Here is an 18,290-nt window from a genome sequence, read left to right on the forward strand (position 1 = left end):
ACTGTACAGATCCAGCGTGAATCTATGACACAGCTTTTTCGAGTTGGCTTTTGCAGAACGGTGTGTTTGACAGCGTAACCTTACTGCTGTCGTGGAGTAGTCATATAAATCGATGACGTGAGAAAACAAGTTCATAGTGGCTGTTTAGGTCTGTGCAGCGATAATGAAACACAAAGATCAGTGAAAAGTGAGCCTGACAGGTGTGAGTGTGACAGACTTTTTATTATGAAAGAAAAGTATGGAAACTTATTTGTATGTAGCTATGTAATGTATGGATGTGCTGTGGAAAATATGAATCCCATTCCCGGTTGCTTAGTTTTAATGTTAGACAAAGATAACCTGAGTAAATACAAAATGCAGTTTTTAAAAGGTGATTACATTTATTATCCTACCCGACCCTGTGAACTCGTACCCACCATAAAACTAATAAAAAAAGTAACCAGAGTTATAGTTTTGAAGTGGCCTGCTTAAAGTCCGGACTCAAATTCAGTTGGGATGTTTTGCCGTGACCATAAACCGGCCATTATGCTCCGAACTCTCCAGTGTGGTTTGAGGATGAGTACAAATTCCTCCACAGCGATGTGAAAACTGTCACTTATTGCACATGCAAAACAAATAAGAAAATGGAGTACATATGGATCAAACTGTCTGAGACCGAGAATTTTTAGAACGTCATTGAGATCAAATAAAGAGTTTTAGATACATTTTTCTTTGCTCTACTTTGCCTACAGTGGCCCATTACAGAAAAGGCTTAATGACGAGGACTCTTGCCCCCAATAAGTCTTGTTAGTCTTTTAATTAGGGTCACCATATACAGCGGGGAAAATAAGTATTTGACACATCAGCATTTTTATCAGTAAGGGGATTTCCAAGTGGACCATTGACACAACATTTCCACCAGATGTTGCCATCAAGCCAAATATTGACGTCATACAAACAAATCAGAACATATAAGTATACAAGTTAAACCACAATGAATAAAGTGAAATGACACAGGGAATAAGTATTGAATACATGGAGATAACAAGGGGCAAAATGACATAGAAAGCCAGGAGATCACCTGAAATCTGTCAGTATTGATAGAGAAATCCTGTCCCCTATCAGTACCAATTGATATCAGCTGCTTTAGTCCTAATTGATGGCCTATAAAGGCTCCTCATTACCCAGAAGGCACACAGGAAAGACTTCATGATGGGTAAAAGCAAAGAACTCTCTCAAGATCTTCGTAATCTTATCGTTGAAAAGCATTTTGATGGGAATGGTTATAGGTGCATTTCCAGAATGCTGAATGTTCCTGTGAGCACTGTGGGGGCCATTATCCGGAAATGGAAAGTGCATCAGTTCACCATAAACCTGCCACGATCAGGTGCTCCACGCAAGATCCCTGTCCGAGGAGTCCAAAGAATAATCAGGAGGGTTCTCCAAGAGCCAAGAACCACTCGGACAGAACTTCAGGAAGACCTTGCATCAGCAGGTACTGTTGTTTCAAAGAAAACTATAAGCAATGCACTGAACCGCCATGGCATCCATGCACGCTCACCACGCAAGACTCCATTGCTGAACAAAAAGCATGTCAAGGCTCGGTTAAAATTTCCGCAACAGCATTTGGAGAAGCCTGTGGATTATTGGACGACTATAGTATGGTCAGATGAAAGCAAAATTGAACTTTTTGGCAGTCATTCTACACACCATGTTTGGAGAAGAAATGGCACTGCTCACCACCCCAAGAACACCATACCAACAGTCAAGTTTGGGGGTGGAAGCATCATGGTTTGGGGCTGCTTTTCAGCAAGGGGTACTGGCAGACTTCATATTATTGAAGGCAGGATGAATGGAGAGATGTACCGGGACATTCTGGATAAAAATCTGCTGCCATCTACCAGGAAGCTAAAAATGAAAAGAGGGTGGACATTTCAGCAAGACAATGATCCCAAACACAAGGCCAAGGAAACAATGAAGTGGTTTCAAAGAAAGAAAATCAAGTTGCTTGAATGGCCCAGTCAATCACCTGACCTAAATCCCATAGAAAATCTATGGAGAGAACTGAAGATTAAAGTTCATAAAAGAGGCCCAAGGAACCTTCAAGATTTAAAGACCGTTTGTGTGGAAGAATGGGCCAGAATCACTCCTGAGCAATGCAGACGACTGGTCTATCCATACAAGAGGCGTCTAGAAGCTGTAATCACCAACAAAGGCTTTTCTACAAAGTATTGAATAAAGTGTGTTCAATACTTATTCCCTGTGTCATTTCACTTTATTTATTATGGTTTAACTTGTATACTTATATGTTCTGATTTGATTGTATGACTTCAATATTTGGCTTGATGGCAACATCTGGTGGAAATGTTGTGTCAATAGTCCACTTGGAAATCCCCTTACTGATAAAAATGCTGATGTGTCAAATACTTATTTTCCCCGCTGTATTCGGGCCAGTGCACTAAAGCCGTGTTTGGAGCTTCTCCAGTGCAAATGTAAGCATTTCTTTGATTGCTTCTGTTTCTCCTCGCAGATGAAAGGAGGGATGGTGGCGTGTCGACGGTGGCTCCGAGGCCGGAGCCTTTACTTCTCCAGGCTGCTGACGAGTCGCACTCGCTCTCGATATTTCTTTCTGGCTTACTTGTTCACCGTACATGTGCTCGTTCTCATGTGCCTCACTGGAACCCTGTAGGCAAAGTCGTTCCTGGACTAAACACAAACTGGCTGAAGGGTACATATGAAAGCTAACAGAGATTTCAGTGAATAACTTTGTGCATACACAGTAAAACCTGAAACTGACACGTTGTTCTCTTTTAAATGTAATGGTAATGGGGGGGCGGGGACGACAGTTTGTTTGCATCTGATTTAAGTTTTCTTATGTTTGTAAGTAGACCAAGCCTTAAAGCCGTTGGTTTTGCTTGCCTTCAATTTCTTTTCTTTCATTTTTTAAGAGCCACACTGGACAGGAGACGAGAAAAGAGTTTGTTTGATGTGACCCTCGGGGAAAAGCTGCACAGTTTGCAGAAAGCCATATACACCCGTACTTAACACTAAGAAATCTCCTGCACACACCAGCTGCTGCTTTTCTTGTTTGCCTGAGTTCGTGTGTTGCACATGATCACATAATCAAAATGCTGAGTTTAAACTATGCACTGAAACTCCAAATGTGTATGTAATCATTTTGTGGAAGCTCCGAAGCACTACACCTCTCCCACTCTGTTCCCTTTAAACTGTAAAGCCAAAGGTGTCTGTATTGTTACTTTGGCGAGCACCCTCATGCCTGTAAAAGCTAGTGGGAGACATAATATTCTCGAGTTAACGCCAGTATCATGGTGTGCCATTGAAATTGTACTGCAACGCAGTAGCAGGTACGAGTTGTTTGTATTTAAGTGTATTTATGTCTGCATCCACACATGCACGCTGTACAGTATGTCACATTTCTGTACATATGATTTTTATCCTGTCTGCTTGATGTTTATTGACTGTAAATTTCTTCTTGATTGTTCAGAGGTTAAAAACAGGTTGGTAAGAATTTTTTTTTCTAAAATAACTTCGACTAACAAGCCAGAATTCTCTTTGTGTAGGTTCAACTAAAAAAACACAAACAGTGCAAATGAGCGTCAGGATCTGTTTTCTGGCTTGTTAGTTGATGCATTTTTGTTGAAAAATGCAGTTCTGCACATGTTTGTGTTATAAGTATCTGTATATAAAGGGTTCAATCAACGAACAGTGACCGAAATCTATTTATAAAAAGGTAAACTACTGAAAAATGTTCAGATGGCATATTTTCTCTACTGCCTCTATTTTTAAACGTTAGCAAAGCAGTTGGCCTTGAGGCTCATGAGGCTTGACGTCATGCAATACTGTGTCGGGGAGAACCTTTTCTGATCGCCTTTCACCATCTAGAACGGACTTTAATAAAGCTCATTGAAGTTTTCTGCCCACATGAATTGTTTTTTACTAAATCTGTGGTGATTTGACCACTGCAATAACAAAAGGTGGAGTTAACAATCAAGACAGAGTAATAAACGCCAAAGCCCTCACTGCATGCGTCCTCTTAACAATAGCAGAAGTATCAATTCTAACATTTCCAGTCAGTGCTGTTGTTTGAGTGTTGAGTACTGTACATGTCAAAGTCCACTTTGTAGCCTGTATATCTTCTGGTTTCACATTAGAGGCTCTCCTGCGTCTTTAAGGACTCACTAAATCAGCCCAAAGACTGTATATGAAAGATGGACATGGCCACTGACACCATCCAAATTAAGGATAGTCGAACGTCAAAGAGCAAAACATTCAAATTGTGGCAGTCTTGAGAACAGATCCCACTTTGCTTTGAAGTAGCAAGATGCAGTCTGAGCACTGCCTCTGGTCTTTGGTGTTGTTTTGGACCCTAATGTGACATTTCAACATTTTATTGAAATAAACAGAGTAAAGGCACGCTGTCTTCTAACAGGTAAGGAGTAAAATATCTAATAATATTTATGATGTGCAGTCTTTACCATTTCCTCTACAAAGAAACATGACAGTACCAGTCTTACAGTACGACTCTGGATACTGTAGCTCCGGTGAAAACTAAGGCCTCAAATCAGAAGTACCTGACTCCGTGGTATAATTCTCAAACACGTACCCTAAAGCAGATGACTCGTAATCTGGAGAGGAAATGGCGTGTCACAAATTTAGAGGATCATCATTTAGCCTGGAGAAATAGTTTGCTGCTTTATAAGAAAGCCCTCCGCAAAGCCAGAACATCTTACTATTCATCACTGATTGAAGAAAATAAGAACAACCCCAGGTTTTTCTTCAGCTCTGTAGCCAGGCTGACAAACAGTCAGAGCTCTGTTGAGCCAACAATCCCTTTAACGTTAACTAGTAATGACTTCATGAACTTCTTCACAAATAAAATTTTTATCATTAGAGAAAAAATTACCAATAACCATCCCACAGATGTAATATTATCTACAGCTACTCTTAGTACCATTGATGTTAAGTTAGACTCTTTTTCTCCAATTGATCTTTCTGAGTTAACTTCAATAATTACTTCCTCCAAACCATCAACGTGTCTTTTAGACCCCATTCCTACAAAACTGCTCAAAGAAGTCCTGCCATTAATTAATTCTTCGATCTTAAATATGATCAACCTATCTCTAATAATCGGCTATGTACCACAGGCCTTCAAGCTGGCTGTAGTTAAACCTTTACTCAAAAAGCATCTCTAGACCCCGCAGTCTTAGCTAATTATAGGCCAATCTCCAACCTTCCTTTCATATCAAACATCCTTGAAAGAGTAGTTGTCAAACAGCTAACAAATCATCTGCAGAGGCTTATTTGAAGAGTTTCAGTCAGGTTTCAGAGCTCATCACAGCACAGAAACAGCTTTAGTGAAGGTTACAAATGATCTTCTTATGGCCTCTGACAGTGGACTCATCTCTGTGCTTGTCCTGCTAGACCTCAGTGCAGCGTTCGATACTGTCGACCATAATATCCTATTAGAGCGATTAGAACATGATGTAGGTATTACAGGTACTGTGCTGCAGTGGTTTGTATCATATCTATCTAATAGACTCCAGTTTGTGCATGTAAATGGAGAGTCCTCTTCACACACTGAGGTTAATTATGGAGTTCCACAGGGTTCAGTGCTAGGACCAATTCTGTTTACATTATACATGCTTCCCCTAGGCAGCATCATTAGAAGACATAGCATACATTTTCACTGCTATGCAGATGACACCCAGCTCTATCTGTCCATGAAGCCAGATAACACACACCAATGAGTTAAACTGCAGGAATGTCTTAAAGACATCAAGACTTGGATGGCCGCTAACTTTCTGCTTCTTAATTCAGATCAAACTGAGGTTATTGTACTCGGCCCTGAAAAGCCTAGAAATATGGTATCTAACCAGATTCTTACTCTGGATGGCATTACCTTGGCCTCCAGTAACACTGTGAGGAACCTTGGAGTCATTTTTGACCAGGACATGTCGTTCAACGCACATATTAAACAAATATGTAAGACTGCGTTCTTCCATTTGTGCAACATCTCTAAAATTAGAAATATCCTGTCTCAGAGTGACGCTGAAAAACTAGTTCATGCATTTATTACTTCCAGGCTGGACGACTATTCATTATTATCAGGATGTCCAAAAAACTCACTGAAAAGCCTTCAGCTAATCCAAAATGCTGCAGCAAGAGTCCTGACAGGGACTAGAAAGAGAGAGCATATTTCTCCTGTTTTGGCTTCCCTTCATTGGCTTCCTGTTAAGTCCAGAATTGAATTCAAAATCCTGCTCCTCACATACAAGGTCTTAAATAATCAGGCCCCATCTTATCTTAATGACCTTGTAGTACCATATCACCCTATTAGAGCACTTCGCTCTCGCTCTGCAGGCCTACTTGTTGTTCCTAGAGTATTTAAAAGTAGAATGGGAGGCAGAGCCTTCAGTTTTCAGGCCCCTCTTCTGTGGAACCAGCTTCCAGTTTGGATTCGGGAGACAGACACTATCTCTACTTTCAAGATTAGGCTTCAAACTTTCCTTTTTGCTAAAGCATATAGTTAGGGCTGGACCAGGTGACCCTGAATCCTCCCTTAGTTATGCTGCAATAGACGTAGGCTGCCGGGGGATTCCCATGATGCATTGGGTTTTTCCTTTCCAGTCACCTTTCTCACTCACTATGTATTAACAGACCTCTCTGCATCGAATCATATCTGTTATTAACCTCTGTCTCTCTTCCACAGCATGTCTTTTATCCTGTCTTCCTTCTCTCACCCCAACCGGTCGCAGCAGATGGCCGCCCCTCCCTGAGCCTGGTTCTGCCGGAGGTTTCTTCCTGTTAAAAGGGAGTTTTTCCTTCCCACTGTCGCCAAAGTGCTTGCTCATAGGGGGTCATATGATTGTTGGGTTTTTCTCTGTATCTATGAAGCGCCTTGAGGCGACTTTTGTTGTGATTTGGCGCTATATAAATAAAATTGAATTGAATTGAATTACAGATCCTATACTCAGTTACTGTATAGGCTGGTAATGTATGCTAGGTGCAAGCCTCTGCTGGCCAACCAGGAACAATGCTTCACTGAAACTTAATTCACTGCTGATAAGGAGCAGATCCACAGTCTGAGAGTAGGAATAATTTAAAGGCAGCATCTTACTGCACAGAGCAGGCTGCCAGTCTACTACTGCTACTAAAACAACTAAGTGACACTGTTTAGAATTACTTGCCATACTTTATCTAATCCATGCTTTTTACATGCTAGAGGATCAAAATCGGCCATAATAGCTCATGTAATGTCTTATCACATGCTAGATTTTCTAAAGCCTGGGAACAAAGTCAAGAAGTGGAGGGGTCAATATATTTAAAGGTTAAAATCTTTTAACTATCAGGCTTCTCTTGTCTGGAACCACCACCTGCTTTGGGTTCAGGAGGCAGAGTCCCTCTCTTCTAATGAGGGTTGGCTCATGGATGAAATTTCGAGTTAATAAGTCGAAATTTCGAGAAAATAACTCGAAATTTCGAGTTATGGATACTAGCTTTTTTGTTTTTATTTAGTGGCGGAAACAGGCTTCCACAGAAAGACGACTGCTGTGAAGCCCACCGACTGGTTTTTGAATGCACATTTTGAAACCTTATTTGCCCCCCATGTTAGGTTTTCAGTCAGATGTGACAATGTTTGGCTAAGAGTGGAGTGCCGCGTTATCATCCACCACTAGCTAACTTGATTAACCAGCTGCACTGATAAAACGTGCACGCAGTTGAAGCACAGGCTTCTTGAGGCTGCTGAGGCTTAGCACACACCAGCTGGCTACAGCTGCCTGTGTTAGGATTCCTGTAACGGGCCACACTGGGTTTGTTCATGTAGACATTTAACATGGAGTCCATGGGGACTTTTGGAGCCAGCTCGAAGGGGCCAAACTGCAAGTTTTGGCACTTCAGTGTTGAATTTGTTTTTCAACTCTGGAGGTTGGTATTGCTCACTGTTGCCAAATGCTTGCTCACAGTATCACCTGATTGCTGTGGTTATGTCTCTAACATTGTACTGTGTGCAATGAAATGACTGTGGCTGTGGGGCTATAAAAAAAAGTCATTTGAAATTATCTCAAAGTAAACTGATTACTATAGTTGTTTATTAATTAGTTCATTTAACCAAAACACATAAAATAAAATAACTGAAAATATGTCTAAAAGAATTGAAAACTATTCAGACTCTTTATGTAACCTGTTCAACTGCTCATGAAAACAAATCAGCCAATCACACAGCAGTAACTCAGTGCATCCTGACAAGTAGACATGGTTAAAAGTTCAGACTGAGCATCAGTGTGAGGAAGAAATGGTATTTAAATGGTTGTTCAGACATGGTTTGGTCCCACGTGTTGGTCTGAGTACTTGAAGCTGCTCATCTGTTGGGATTTTCCCACACGACTATCTGTAGGGTTTACAGAGAATGGGCTGAAAACCAGACAGTAACTCAAACAGCCACTCATTATTCCCAAGGTACCATACTGATGAGCTACAGCAGCAGCAGCAGAGCTCTCTGTGCGGCTCTCCTGCAGGATGCTGAGGTACAGTTCACGTGGACCCAGCAACACTGGACAGCAGAAGTTTGGGGAAATATTACCTGGTCTGAGTCTTGATTCCCGCAGTGACAGAGAGATGGCTGGATCAGAACTTGGTGTGAACATGAAAGCAAATATTCATTCTATCTCACACTGCATTAGCAGTCAGGCTGCTGACAATAAAGAATTCAAGCAGTTCTTGAAGAAAAAGACTTAACAGTAGTACTAGCAAGATGTACCTGATAAGGTGGATGGTGAATGTAACATTTAACAGCAATGGCTTGCAGGCTTCTTCATTTACGTTTTTGATGTTTGATGTAATGTGAACATAAGGCCACTAGATGGCAAAGTCTGTTAAGGTGCGGAACAACCCTTTTATGTAACTGCGCTGTACTTTGGTATTATCTGAGATAACCACGAAGGGACGGATGAGAGAGGTGGGTTCTGTATCTTGTCCTTATATGTGCCATTGTTCATGAATTTGGCCCATTTTCCTCATTCTATTGGAGTTATTTCAGCTGTGGAATACAATACTGTGGCTAATTTATTGCCTGGAAGGCCTGTCCAGTCTCATAAATATTCATGGAGAATTCTCCCTTTCTTCCCTTTTGTGACAGGATCTCATCTTTTAAACTGCGGTGTCCTGTTTAAGTCACGGGGCCAGATATGTGATTGGGTGGACCACACTGAGAACCAAGTTTTCTCAGTGCGACATCAATCTACGACCGCTATTGTGCTCTTCTATACAACACTGATCACAGAGGGATTACACTTCTTTGCCTTCCTGCAGATTTTTCATTACTGAAGAGACACATTTCTTAGTAATACTACGTTTGTCTTTTTATGTGAAATGTGGCCCGTCTGAGGTAGACGTTTCATTTTGATACTGATGACGATGACTCATTCATTTCCACGTTTAAAGACTGGACGGTGAAATTTCACAGTCAGACTGACACAAAGTCAGCTCGGTTTGAATCTCGTGGCTTCTGGAGGAAACCGCTCCGACCATGTTCTAATAAAAGAAGGAAATCTGCATCTCGGTTTTGCTCCTGCAGCCTTCTCCTCCCTATCTCTGTCTTTCTCAGCCAGAGTGAAAACAGTCCTCCAGTTGCCGGTGACCCACTTGCCTACAGCACCAGAGGAAGAGAACCGGAGGAGTAGGAGAAAAGGGGCGGGGAGGAGGTAGAGGTGAAAACATGTGGGAGACTGCTATGATTAATGTGCTTTCAGAGCTGGAGTGAGTGAGAGAGTTAGAAAGCGCAAGAGAAAGAGTGAGAGAGAGAGAGCAGAACAAGGGCACCTGTGATACGTGGTGATGGTGGAGAGAGAACAAGTAGGCTTTGGTGAGGTACGCTCAACAAATAAATGATCCTATCTTCATTTTAATGCATCCATGTGAAACTGTGAAGCATAAAAGTAATTCAAGGTTCTTTATTCGTCACATGCATAGTTATACAGGTATAACACACAGTGAAATGAAACCTGACACCATTATATATAATATATAGATTAGGTGAATGTGCAGTAGTGGCATGTATGCAGCAAGCAGGTGAATTCTGTACATTAAGTGAATTAAATAACAATAAACAATCTGACCATTTTACAGAATAGACAATATTACAACCAAATTCCCCCTTGTGGGACAATTAAAGGATTATTCTATTCTATTCTATTCTATTCTATTCTATTCTATTCTATTCTATATGAACATATTTATAATTAAAGGAATTTGAAATGTACATTGTGCCTCTGAGTTTAGAGTGTCTGGAAGAGAGTCCTGAGTCCTGTCTCAGTTACTTATGGATGTGAGAGGGCGGGTGTGTGTGTTTAGGGCACGGATGGCTTGGGGATAGAAGCTCCTCTTGAGTCTCTCTGTCCTTGCCCGGATGATGTGGAACCTTCTACCAGATTGCAGAAGTTGGAACAGTTTGTTGCCAGGATGGGACGGGTCCTTCAGTATCTGCGCTGCTCTAGTCCGGCATCTCCTGGTGTAGGTGTCCTGAAGCGGGGGGAGAGCAATCCTGCAGCAGCGTTCTGCTGTACGGATCACTCTCTGGAGAGCTTTTTGGTCCTTAACACAACTGTTCCCAAACCACGATGTCATGTTCTGTGTGAGGATGCTCTCCACAGCGCCTGTATACAAAGTCCTGAGGATCTTTGGAGAGACTGAACTTCCTCAGTTGTCAGAGGTGATACAGGCACTGCCTAGCCTTTTTGGTCTGGACCTGAATGTGGGCAGACCATGTCAGGTCTGAGCAGATGTGGACACTGAGATACTTGAAGGACTGCACCCTCTCCACTAGAGCTCCATTGATGATAATGGGCTTGTAGTCTCTGTGCTGACTCCTTCTGAAGTCCACCAACGTTCAGCTGGAGATGGTTATCCTGGCACCATGATGCCAGATTCTTCACTTCATGTAGGCCGCCTCATCATTGTTGGAGATGGCGCCCAACACCACTGTGTCGTCAGCGAACTTCACAATGGTGTTGGAGCCGTGAGTGGTGACACAGTCTGAAGTGCAGAGGGAGTAGAGCAGTGGTGAGAGGACACACCCCTGTGGCGCTCCCGTGTTGATGGTGATGCTGTTACCTCACCAATTCAGCAGGAATTATACCTGCAAAGTCAGAGTGATAGCTTAACATCAGGCGATTTTCTTTCTTGGATAAGAACTCCACTTTGCCTGTTTTCCCTGTGTGTTTTCTGATGACCATTAAGGCAGAAATGTGAATGCCCCAATGACTCTACAGGTACGACAGTGATTTATAATATACCCTGGTTTTATCCTCTTGATACCAGAAGATCAATGGCACCACAAAGAAAGGGGTCGATTCAATTCTGATTCTTCCAAATGTTAATAAAACCTTTGACGAACAGTACGCTAACCTGGAGCATCACTTCTTCAGAGACTTCAAATTTAAAGCTTCGCAGTGGTTCCATATTCAATTCACTTCAATTTGTATATATATATATATAATTACAACAACAGTTGCCTCAAAGCACTTTAGTAAGGTAGACCCTACAGTAATTCAGAGAGAACAGAGAAAACTGCAACAATCATTTGACCCCCGATGAGCAAGTGATTTGGCGACAGTGGGAAGGAAAAACTCCTTTTTAACAGGAAGAAACCTCTTCTAGAACCAGGCTCAGGGAGGGGCGGCCAAAGATACGTGGTGTAAGAGAGCCAAAAATGAACATTAACTAATGATTAATCACCATGATTAATCACTTAGGGTGTGAATGTGTATAAACACATTCTACTTTTAAATAGGAACAACAAGTAAGCCTGCAGTGCGAGAGCGAAGTGCTCTGATAGATGGGCCGGATTATTTAAGACCTTGTATGTGAGGAGCAGGATTTAAAATACAATTCAATAAACTGTGCTCTCTGTTTCTAGTCACCATCAGTATCCTTGCTGCAGAATTTTGGATCAACTGATCAATTGCTGTTTGGATTTAGAGGCCATGAAAATAACTGTGACATGGTGAATGGCTTTGGATAATTACTGGATCCTGACCCTACTACTGTCTGTCTGAGCTGTTAGACTCCTCATTGCACCACATTTGGGTTTGGGCTATTAAGCTTTTCACTTTTTTGTATTTCTGTTTAACCGAGCTCCTTCTTTTGTCTAACTGAATTTTTAAAAATAAATTCTTAAAGTTTAAATTAAATTAAATCAAAGATTTAAAAATCATGTTTATTCTATTGTACAAGTAAGTTGTGTTTTTCTGTACTGGGGCGATCGTGGCTCAAGAGTTGGGAGTTCGCCTTGTAATTGGAAGGTTGCCGGTTCGAGCCCCGGCTTGGACAGTCTTGGTCATTGTGTCCTTGGGCAAGACACTTCACCCGTTGCCTACTGGTGGTGGTCAGAGGGCCCGGTGGCGCCAGTGTTCGGCAGCCTCGCCTCTGTCAGTGCGCCCCAGGGTGGCTGTGGCTACAATGTAGCTGCCATCACGTGTGTGTGAATGGGTGGATGACTGGATATCTAAAGCGCTTTGGGGTCCTTAGGGACTAGTAAAGCGCTATATAAATACAGGCCATTTACCATTTACTGTTGAGTGTGCTACAGCAACACGATATGAGGAGTTTGAAGAGTTTACACAGAAGGAAAGTGTCTCGTGTAGATGTCTGGACATACGTTTTCAGGATGTCTTTTGTGTCACCTGAGATGCCTTTTCATCTTTGCCTTTTTAACCAAATCTCAATGATGTTAAGATGTCTAGGGAAATCTTTTTCAGTATGTTTCTGCTGTGAGTCATCATCGTCCACTACTTTTATTTCCTGGCTAAATAAACAGTTGCTGTAGCCTTTATGTTTTGAGGATTGAGTGATCTTTGAAGCTTACAACAAAGAAAAAACTTGTGCCTCAGAATCCTCGGTTCATGCTGACAATTCAACCAGGATAAGCTTATGGAACAGTTTTAATGATTTACGTTAAATAACTGCTCCTCTGACCAACATCGTTAAAGTGTTCTACAGTTTGAAGACGGTTTTGTCAAATGGATTCGAAGTGATCCAGACCAGGGTCAATTCAAGATTCAAAGCATTTATTGTCATGCAAAGAAAAAACATTTCTCTGTACAATGAAATACTTTCTCTGCTGTCCGCACACAGAAGCCGGTTAATATGTACAAATAGATTAAATGTGGAAACAGTACAAACTCATACAACAACTTTCATTATTTTATTCAATATTACACCAAATATTTTTCACAAATCAAATCCGCGTTGTAAATGTAGCATCTGCCAGAGAAACAGTCGATTCAGCACCTTTAGCTATATTCATAAAATAACCGAGTGAAAATGTCATTTAAACTTTATCATCATTATTATTCCTTTATATATACAAAAATGGATTTTTCTAAATGTCATTAATATCTCCTTCAAAATGTTTTATTTTTTTTAGAATTTCAACATTTTCAACAGAATAGATAATAGATGATTTGAATAGTTTTAATGATTTTATTACCTATTAAGTTGTTTCCGTTCTAAATTGTTTACTTTCATTGACCTTTAGTCGGGTGTTGTCAGGTTTGTTGAGTTTAAAAAGTCAAGATTAACTGTGGACCATTTCACAGCTCGAGTCATCTGACTGTAACACTTGATCTAGGCTAGCAGTACTGTGTTAACACTACAGTGAAGTGTACTGGTGACAGGTCTTTCTGGTATGCCGTGTAAGCCCACTATAATAATTAGCACATGACAATAATCTCCTCCTAGTTTTCTATTTGATTTTTGTAAATGAAATAAATATAAATGATCAAAAAGTATCAGGATAGAAAACCATCGGATAAAAAATCCAGCATAAAAAGTTCAGTTTCACTGCAGCAGTTCAGACACTGCTGGGTGGTTTGGTAACTTAGATGTAGCAAATCTTAAGGTTCAAACCACCCAAGGAGAAGATTAAAGCTTGGAGACTCCTCACCAGTCAGAACTGAAGGAGCCTATTGGAGAAAAGGTAAGGTGAAGGATCTCGAATAACCTCGAGCGAGTCCAGTTTCTTTTATTTAGGATTTGGACACGCTGTGACGTGGAAGACGACTCCAAAGTCATGTTTTGTCTTCAAACCATGAGCACTATAAGTGTTTGTAATGCTTTCCTTTTTTCTTTTCCTCATTAGTGTATTGGTGACTGGAGGGGTCTTTCAAAAAATCTACTCTCTCTCTACATAATGCATCATCGTTTTATGAGTACGATTACACCGTTATAATCGTTGTCATGTTTTGTCAGTTATTACAAGCTAAATTTGAAAGCCAAGCTTTTAAACATCAACTAACCTTTTTTAAATAGACTTTTAAAAAACTATAATTTATGCTCCTAGAGAAGAATCCCACACACGACTCCTGTGATGTAAGCAGATCAGTCATCAGTGTAATTCAGACAATAACGTCCCTGCGGGGGAAACTTAATTCGCAGGCAGTCAATCAAAGCAATCAACCACATATCAAGCTGGAAAAAACAACAACAACAGGAGTAATAGGACATCCTCTGTCTAATGAACAAATGAGACCTGCATATTAACTAATAATGAAATGATAATGCAGAAATACCAGGCTGATTTTTACTAGTTTTGAAGTAACACATTAATGCAATTTATGAACCAATCAGTCAGGATAAAGGGAGTTTTAAATGTGCATCTGATAGGTTTGCTGGCACAGACCTATTGCTGGAACGACCAAGACAATTCTACTACAACAGCAAAAGCATTAGACACCAGGCTGAACTCTTTGGGTAATCTCGTGCACGAGGGAGAGAACTGACGAGCGCTGTTCCTGACGCTTGAACCCCAGTCACTCTCAGTATGCTCCCCCATAGCACTGCTCTTTATTGTGGTTGCATGAATATGCATAAGTATATTAACATATGACATCTTACACAGGCATGCATATAAAGTACCAGTCTGTATGTACGTGTAGGTGTGTGTGCGTGTGTGTGTGTGTGTGTGTGTGTGTCACAGATGTGACCCTGTGAAGACTCCCCAGACCTGCTGGCTCCAGGGAGTCCAGCAGTTCACTTACACTCAAACAGATATAGGCGTGTTTGCTATACCACATATCAAAAGAGAAGATACAACCTCTCTCATGACCCTAGGAAGCGTGTGATCCTCTGAAGAGGAGTGAACGTACTCCCCTCTTCACGGTACACAGGGTTGTTGCAGACCTCCTAGGATGAGACATTCTTTCCATCTACAAACGATTATATACTTCAAAGCATAAATGAGTATATGTTTCCAAGCATAAATGACAATCCAACAATATAACCCTAACAGCATCATATTTGATGATAATGGTAATGACAGTGATGCTGACACCATGGAGCACCTTTGGGCCCACGCTGTAAATGTCAGGGGTGAGTGAGAGTGCTTGTGTTGTTTGGACTCTGTAGGACTGTACCGCACCGCTCCCGCTTGCCTCCTATTCTCTTTTTAGCCCAACATTTTTTCCAGTGTGCCCTATATAATGTCCCACTTTGCAATTAGGTCTGCTTCTGCTGTACAGAGAGGAACAGCTAGATGGAGATTTCGTCTGTGCTGCAGATTGTCGTGCGTGTGTGTGTCTGTCAGGTCATCTGTGATCCAGCCTCGCGCTGTTCTAAACTTTCAGACTGCCTTTAGTTGCATGTGAAATTGGGTTCGCTTGCAGACATGTCCTGACAGACACCCCGCCTGCCATTCTCTCGAGAGCTGGTCATGCCTCTCTCAACTCTTCCTCTTTCTCTTCTGCTTCCCTTTGTGTACCTCCTCTACTACAAGTCACCAGTCCCATTATACACAGAAACCTGTGATCCAGTCATCTAAATAACTCTCCATTCTGACCTTGGTTTTCTATTACGTCCTGTATAAGAAGCTGTGCTCCTCTAACAGTTGGTTTATTACAAATACTGAAATGGCCCACTAAAGCATCTTAACAGAGATCTAATGCTACATGCATGACCTCCCTCTCAGTGTGGTTAATTAGTTACCATAGCAACATGGTCTTCTCTGGCTATGAGCTCAAGACCCCCAACTCATCCAACCGTACATCATATAGCATGTCCAGATGTCTGCTCTTTGTCCTCGGTGCTTGAAGAAATTTATACACAGATGAAAACGTAAACGTGCTGACAGCAGTGATTTTAGAGATAAGATCTGAGAAAAGCAGGACTATTATACACTGCTTTATATCTTTGCAGCACAGTTGCTTGCTCCCAAGGTATTTCAAACATACAGTGATTAATCTTATGCCAGAAAAAAGCAGAGATTTTTGCATATTTTCTCAAAGAAATTGTTTTTTACATAAATCCTAGGCTGGGTAGTAGGTTAGAGCAATAACACAAGGGGACGCAAATACAATTTAGGTTCAGGTGGGGCAAACTGGGGACGACACTTTGTAGAATAATTACACACAGGCACTGTGACATTCCTATGATTTTGTCAACTGGTTTGAAGCCTCAAATTTGCTAATTTGTCCATCCACACAACAACACTCACCAGTCACTCAATGCAACACTTATAATAATGCAAAATGTTTTGCATTAATACAGTTTAAATGAGTGAATGATAAACAAATTCATCCCTGTGCAGTTTGCAGTTATAAAAATTAGAAATCAGCCATACACATGAAAAAGGTTTTGGTGCATTGGACTGTGGCGTGGGTGTGGTCCTTGGCCAGCTGCAGAGGAGGCGTGACGCAGTGAGCTCCCGGGGCGGCGCAGGGGCGGGGTGAACAGGTGTGCTGGGATCTGACAGTGATTGTGTCTCTTTATGTGTTGGCAGTGACAGACGGAGACGGAGGTGACAGCAGAGAAAGAGAGCGCGGAGTATATGTGTCCACGTACAACCCCGAGCTTAATAAAAAGTTCTGCACTGTCAAAGTCGCTCCGGCTGGTATTTCTTGGGTCCACCGTTACACTGGTGCCGAAACCCACGCGTGATGTCCGGTCCCCTGCCGGCTCCCCCTGCTCCCCCGGCGGCGCCGCCGCCCGCCCCACCGCCCGCCCAGCCGCTGCAGATCTTGGGCCAGATGATGGTGGACATGGCGGCGATGGCGGCTCGTCAGGCGGCCACGCAGGACCAACAGTTGGCGTTGCTTCGCCTGCAATCGGAGCAGCAGACCGCGGCTCTGGGGCAGCTGCTGGGGAATGCGGCCGCGCCGGCTCCCGCCCCTCCGCTGTCGGTGACGTTGCACCGGATGCGGGATGGGGAGGACCCGCTGGTTTTCATCGAGGCTTTCCAGGCCACGGCGGTGGCCTGTCGGTGGCCGGAGGAGGAGTGGGCCGCCCGGCTGCTGCCGCTTCTGTCGGGTGAGGCCCAGACGGCGGCGCTGAGCCTGCCCCCCGGCTCGCGGGGGGTGTTCGAGGACGTGTGCCGGGCGGTGCTGGATCGTTTGGGGCTCTCCCCGGAGGATTACTGCCGTCAGTTCCGGGCCAGCAGGATGTCGGGGGGGGGGAGCGGCCGTTTGCCTGGGCTCGGCAGCTGGAGGATGCGGCAGCGAGGTGGCTGCGACCGGGCCCCTCGGCTGGGGAGACGCGGATGCTGACCATGGTCGTCCTCGAGCAGTTCGTGGGAGGCCTGCCCGAGGCGACGGCTCGTTGGGTTCGCTGCCACCGCCCGGCGGATTTGACGGCGGCGGTGACGCTGGCAGAGGACCATCTGGCGGCCGACCCGGTACCGGGCCGTGAGGAGCCGCGGCGGGGCGCCCGTGTTCCGCCGCCCAGGCCACCGGCGGCGGCGTCGCAGAGGAGAGGCGGCGGCCCTGCGGGAACGGAGCAGGCAGCAGGGTGGAGCCCCAGGAACCCGTTCCGGCCGCTGCTTCCCGCCGGAACCCCGGCGGCCGCCGAGGTTGCCCCGGAGCCATGGGGAGCCGCACAGACGCCGGGGCCGGACTGTTGGAAGTGTGGGCGGCCGGGGCACCTGCGCCGAGACTGTCCGCTCATGGAGGTGGGGCAGGTGTTCCGCGTTGCCGGCGCTCCAGCGCCCGCCCCCGGTCCAGGAGTGACGTACCGCGTGCCGGTAAGGTGTCAAGGGGGTATTCGCCATGCTTTGGTGGACACGGGCTGCACGCAGACTCTGGTCCACCAAAGTTTGGTTCGCCCCGGGGCATTGTTGGAGGCTGACTGGGTGGAGGTTAAATGTGTGCACGGGGATATTCACAAGTACCCAGTAGTGTCACTGTTGCTGAAATTCAGGGGCAAAACGCATAGAGTGAAGGCGGCGGTTAGCCCGCGCCTGTCGCATCCCCTTATTTTGGGTACGAATTGGCCGGGGTTCCACAGCTTACTGGGGCAGTACGCGG

General features: G+C 43.7%; 1 protein-coding gene across 6 annotated transcripts in view; it reads left to right on the forward strand.

Annotated features, from left to right (window-relative positions):
- Positions 1 to 3,920, forward strand: part of LOC309701583 (uncharacterized protein) — a 40,854-nt gene extending 36,934 nt beyond the window's left edge. For 5 of the 6 annotated variants that reach the window (XM_082525788.1, XM_082525787.1, XM_082525785.1 and 2 more), the window contains one exon: positions 2,510 to 3,920. In XM_082525788.1, coding sequence (XP_082381914.1) covers positions 2,510 to 2,668 — 159 coding nt within the window. In that variant the 3' untranslated portion in view covers positions 2,669 to 3,920. The remainder of the gene's footprint in view (positions 1 to 2,509) is intronic. The other variant, XM_082525786.1, reaches the window with a different exon arrangement.
- The last annotated feature ends 14,370 nt before the right edge of the window (positions 3,921 to 18,290 follow it).

The sequence above is a fragment of the Aulonocara stuartgranti genome (assembly GCF_965226115.1).
Source record: "Aulonocara stuartgranti genome assembly, chromosome: 1".
Lineage (NCBI taxonomy): Eukaryota > Metazoa > Chordata > Actinopteri > Cichliformes > Cichlidae > Aulonocara > Aulonocara stuartgranti.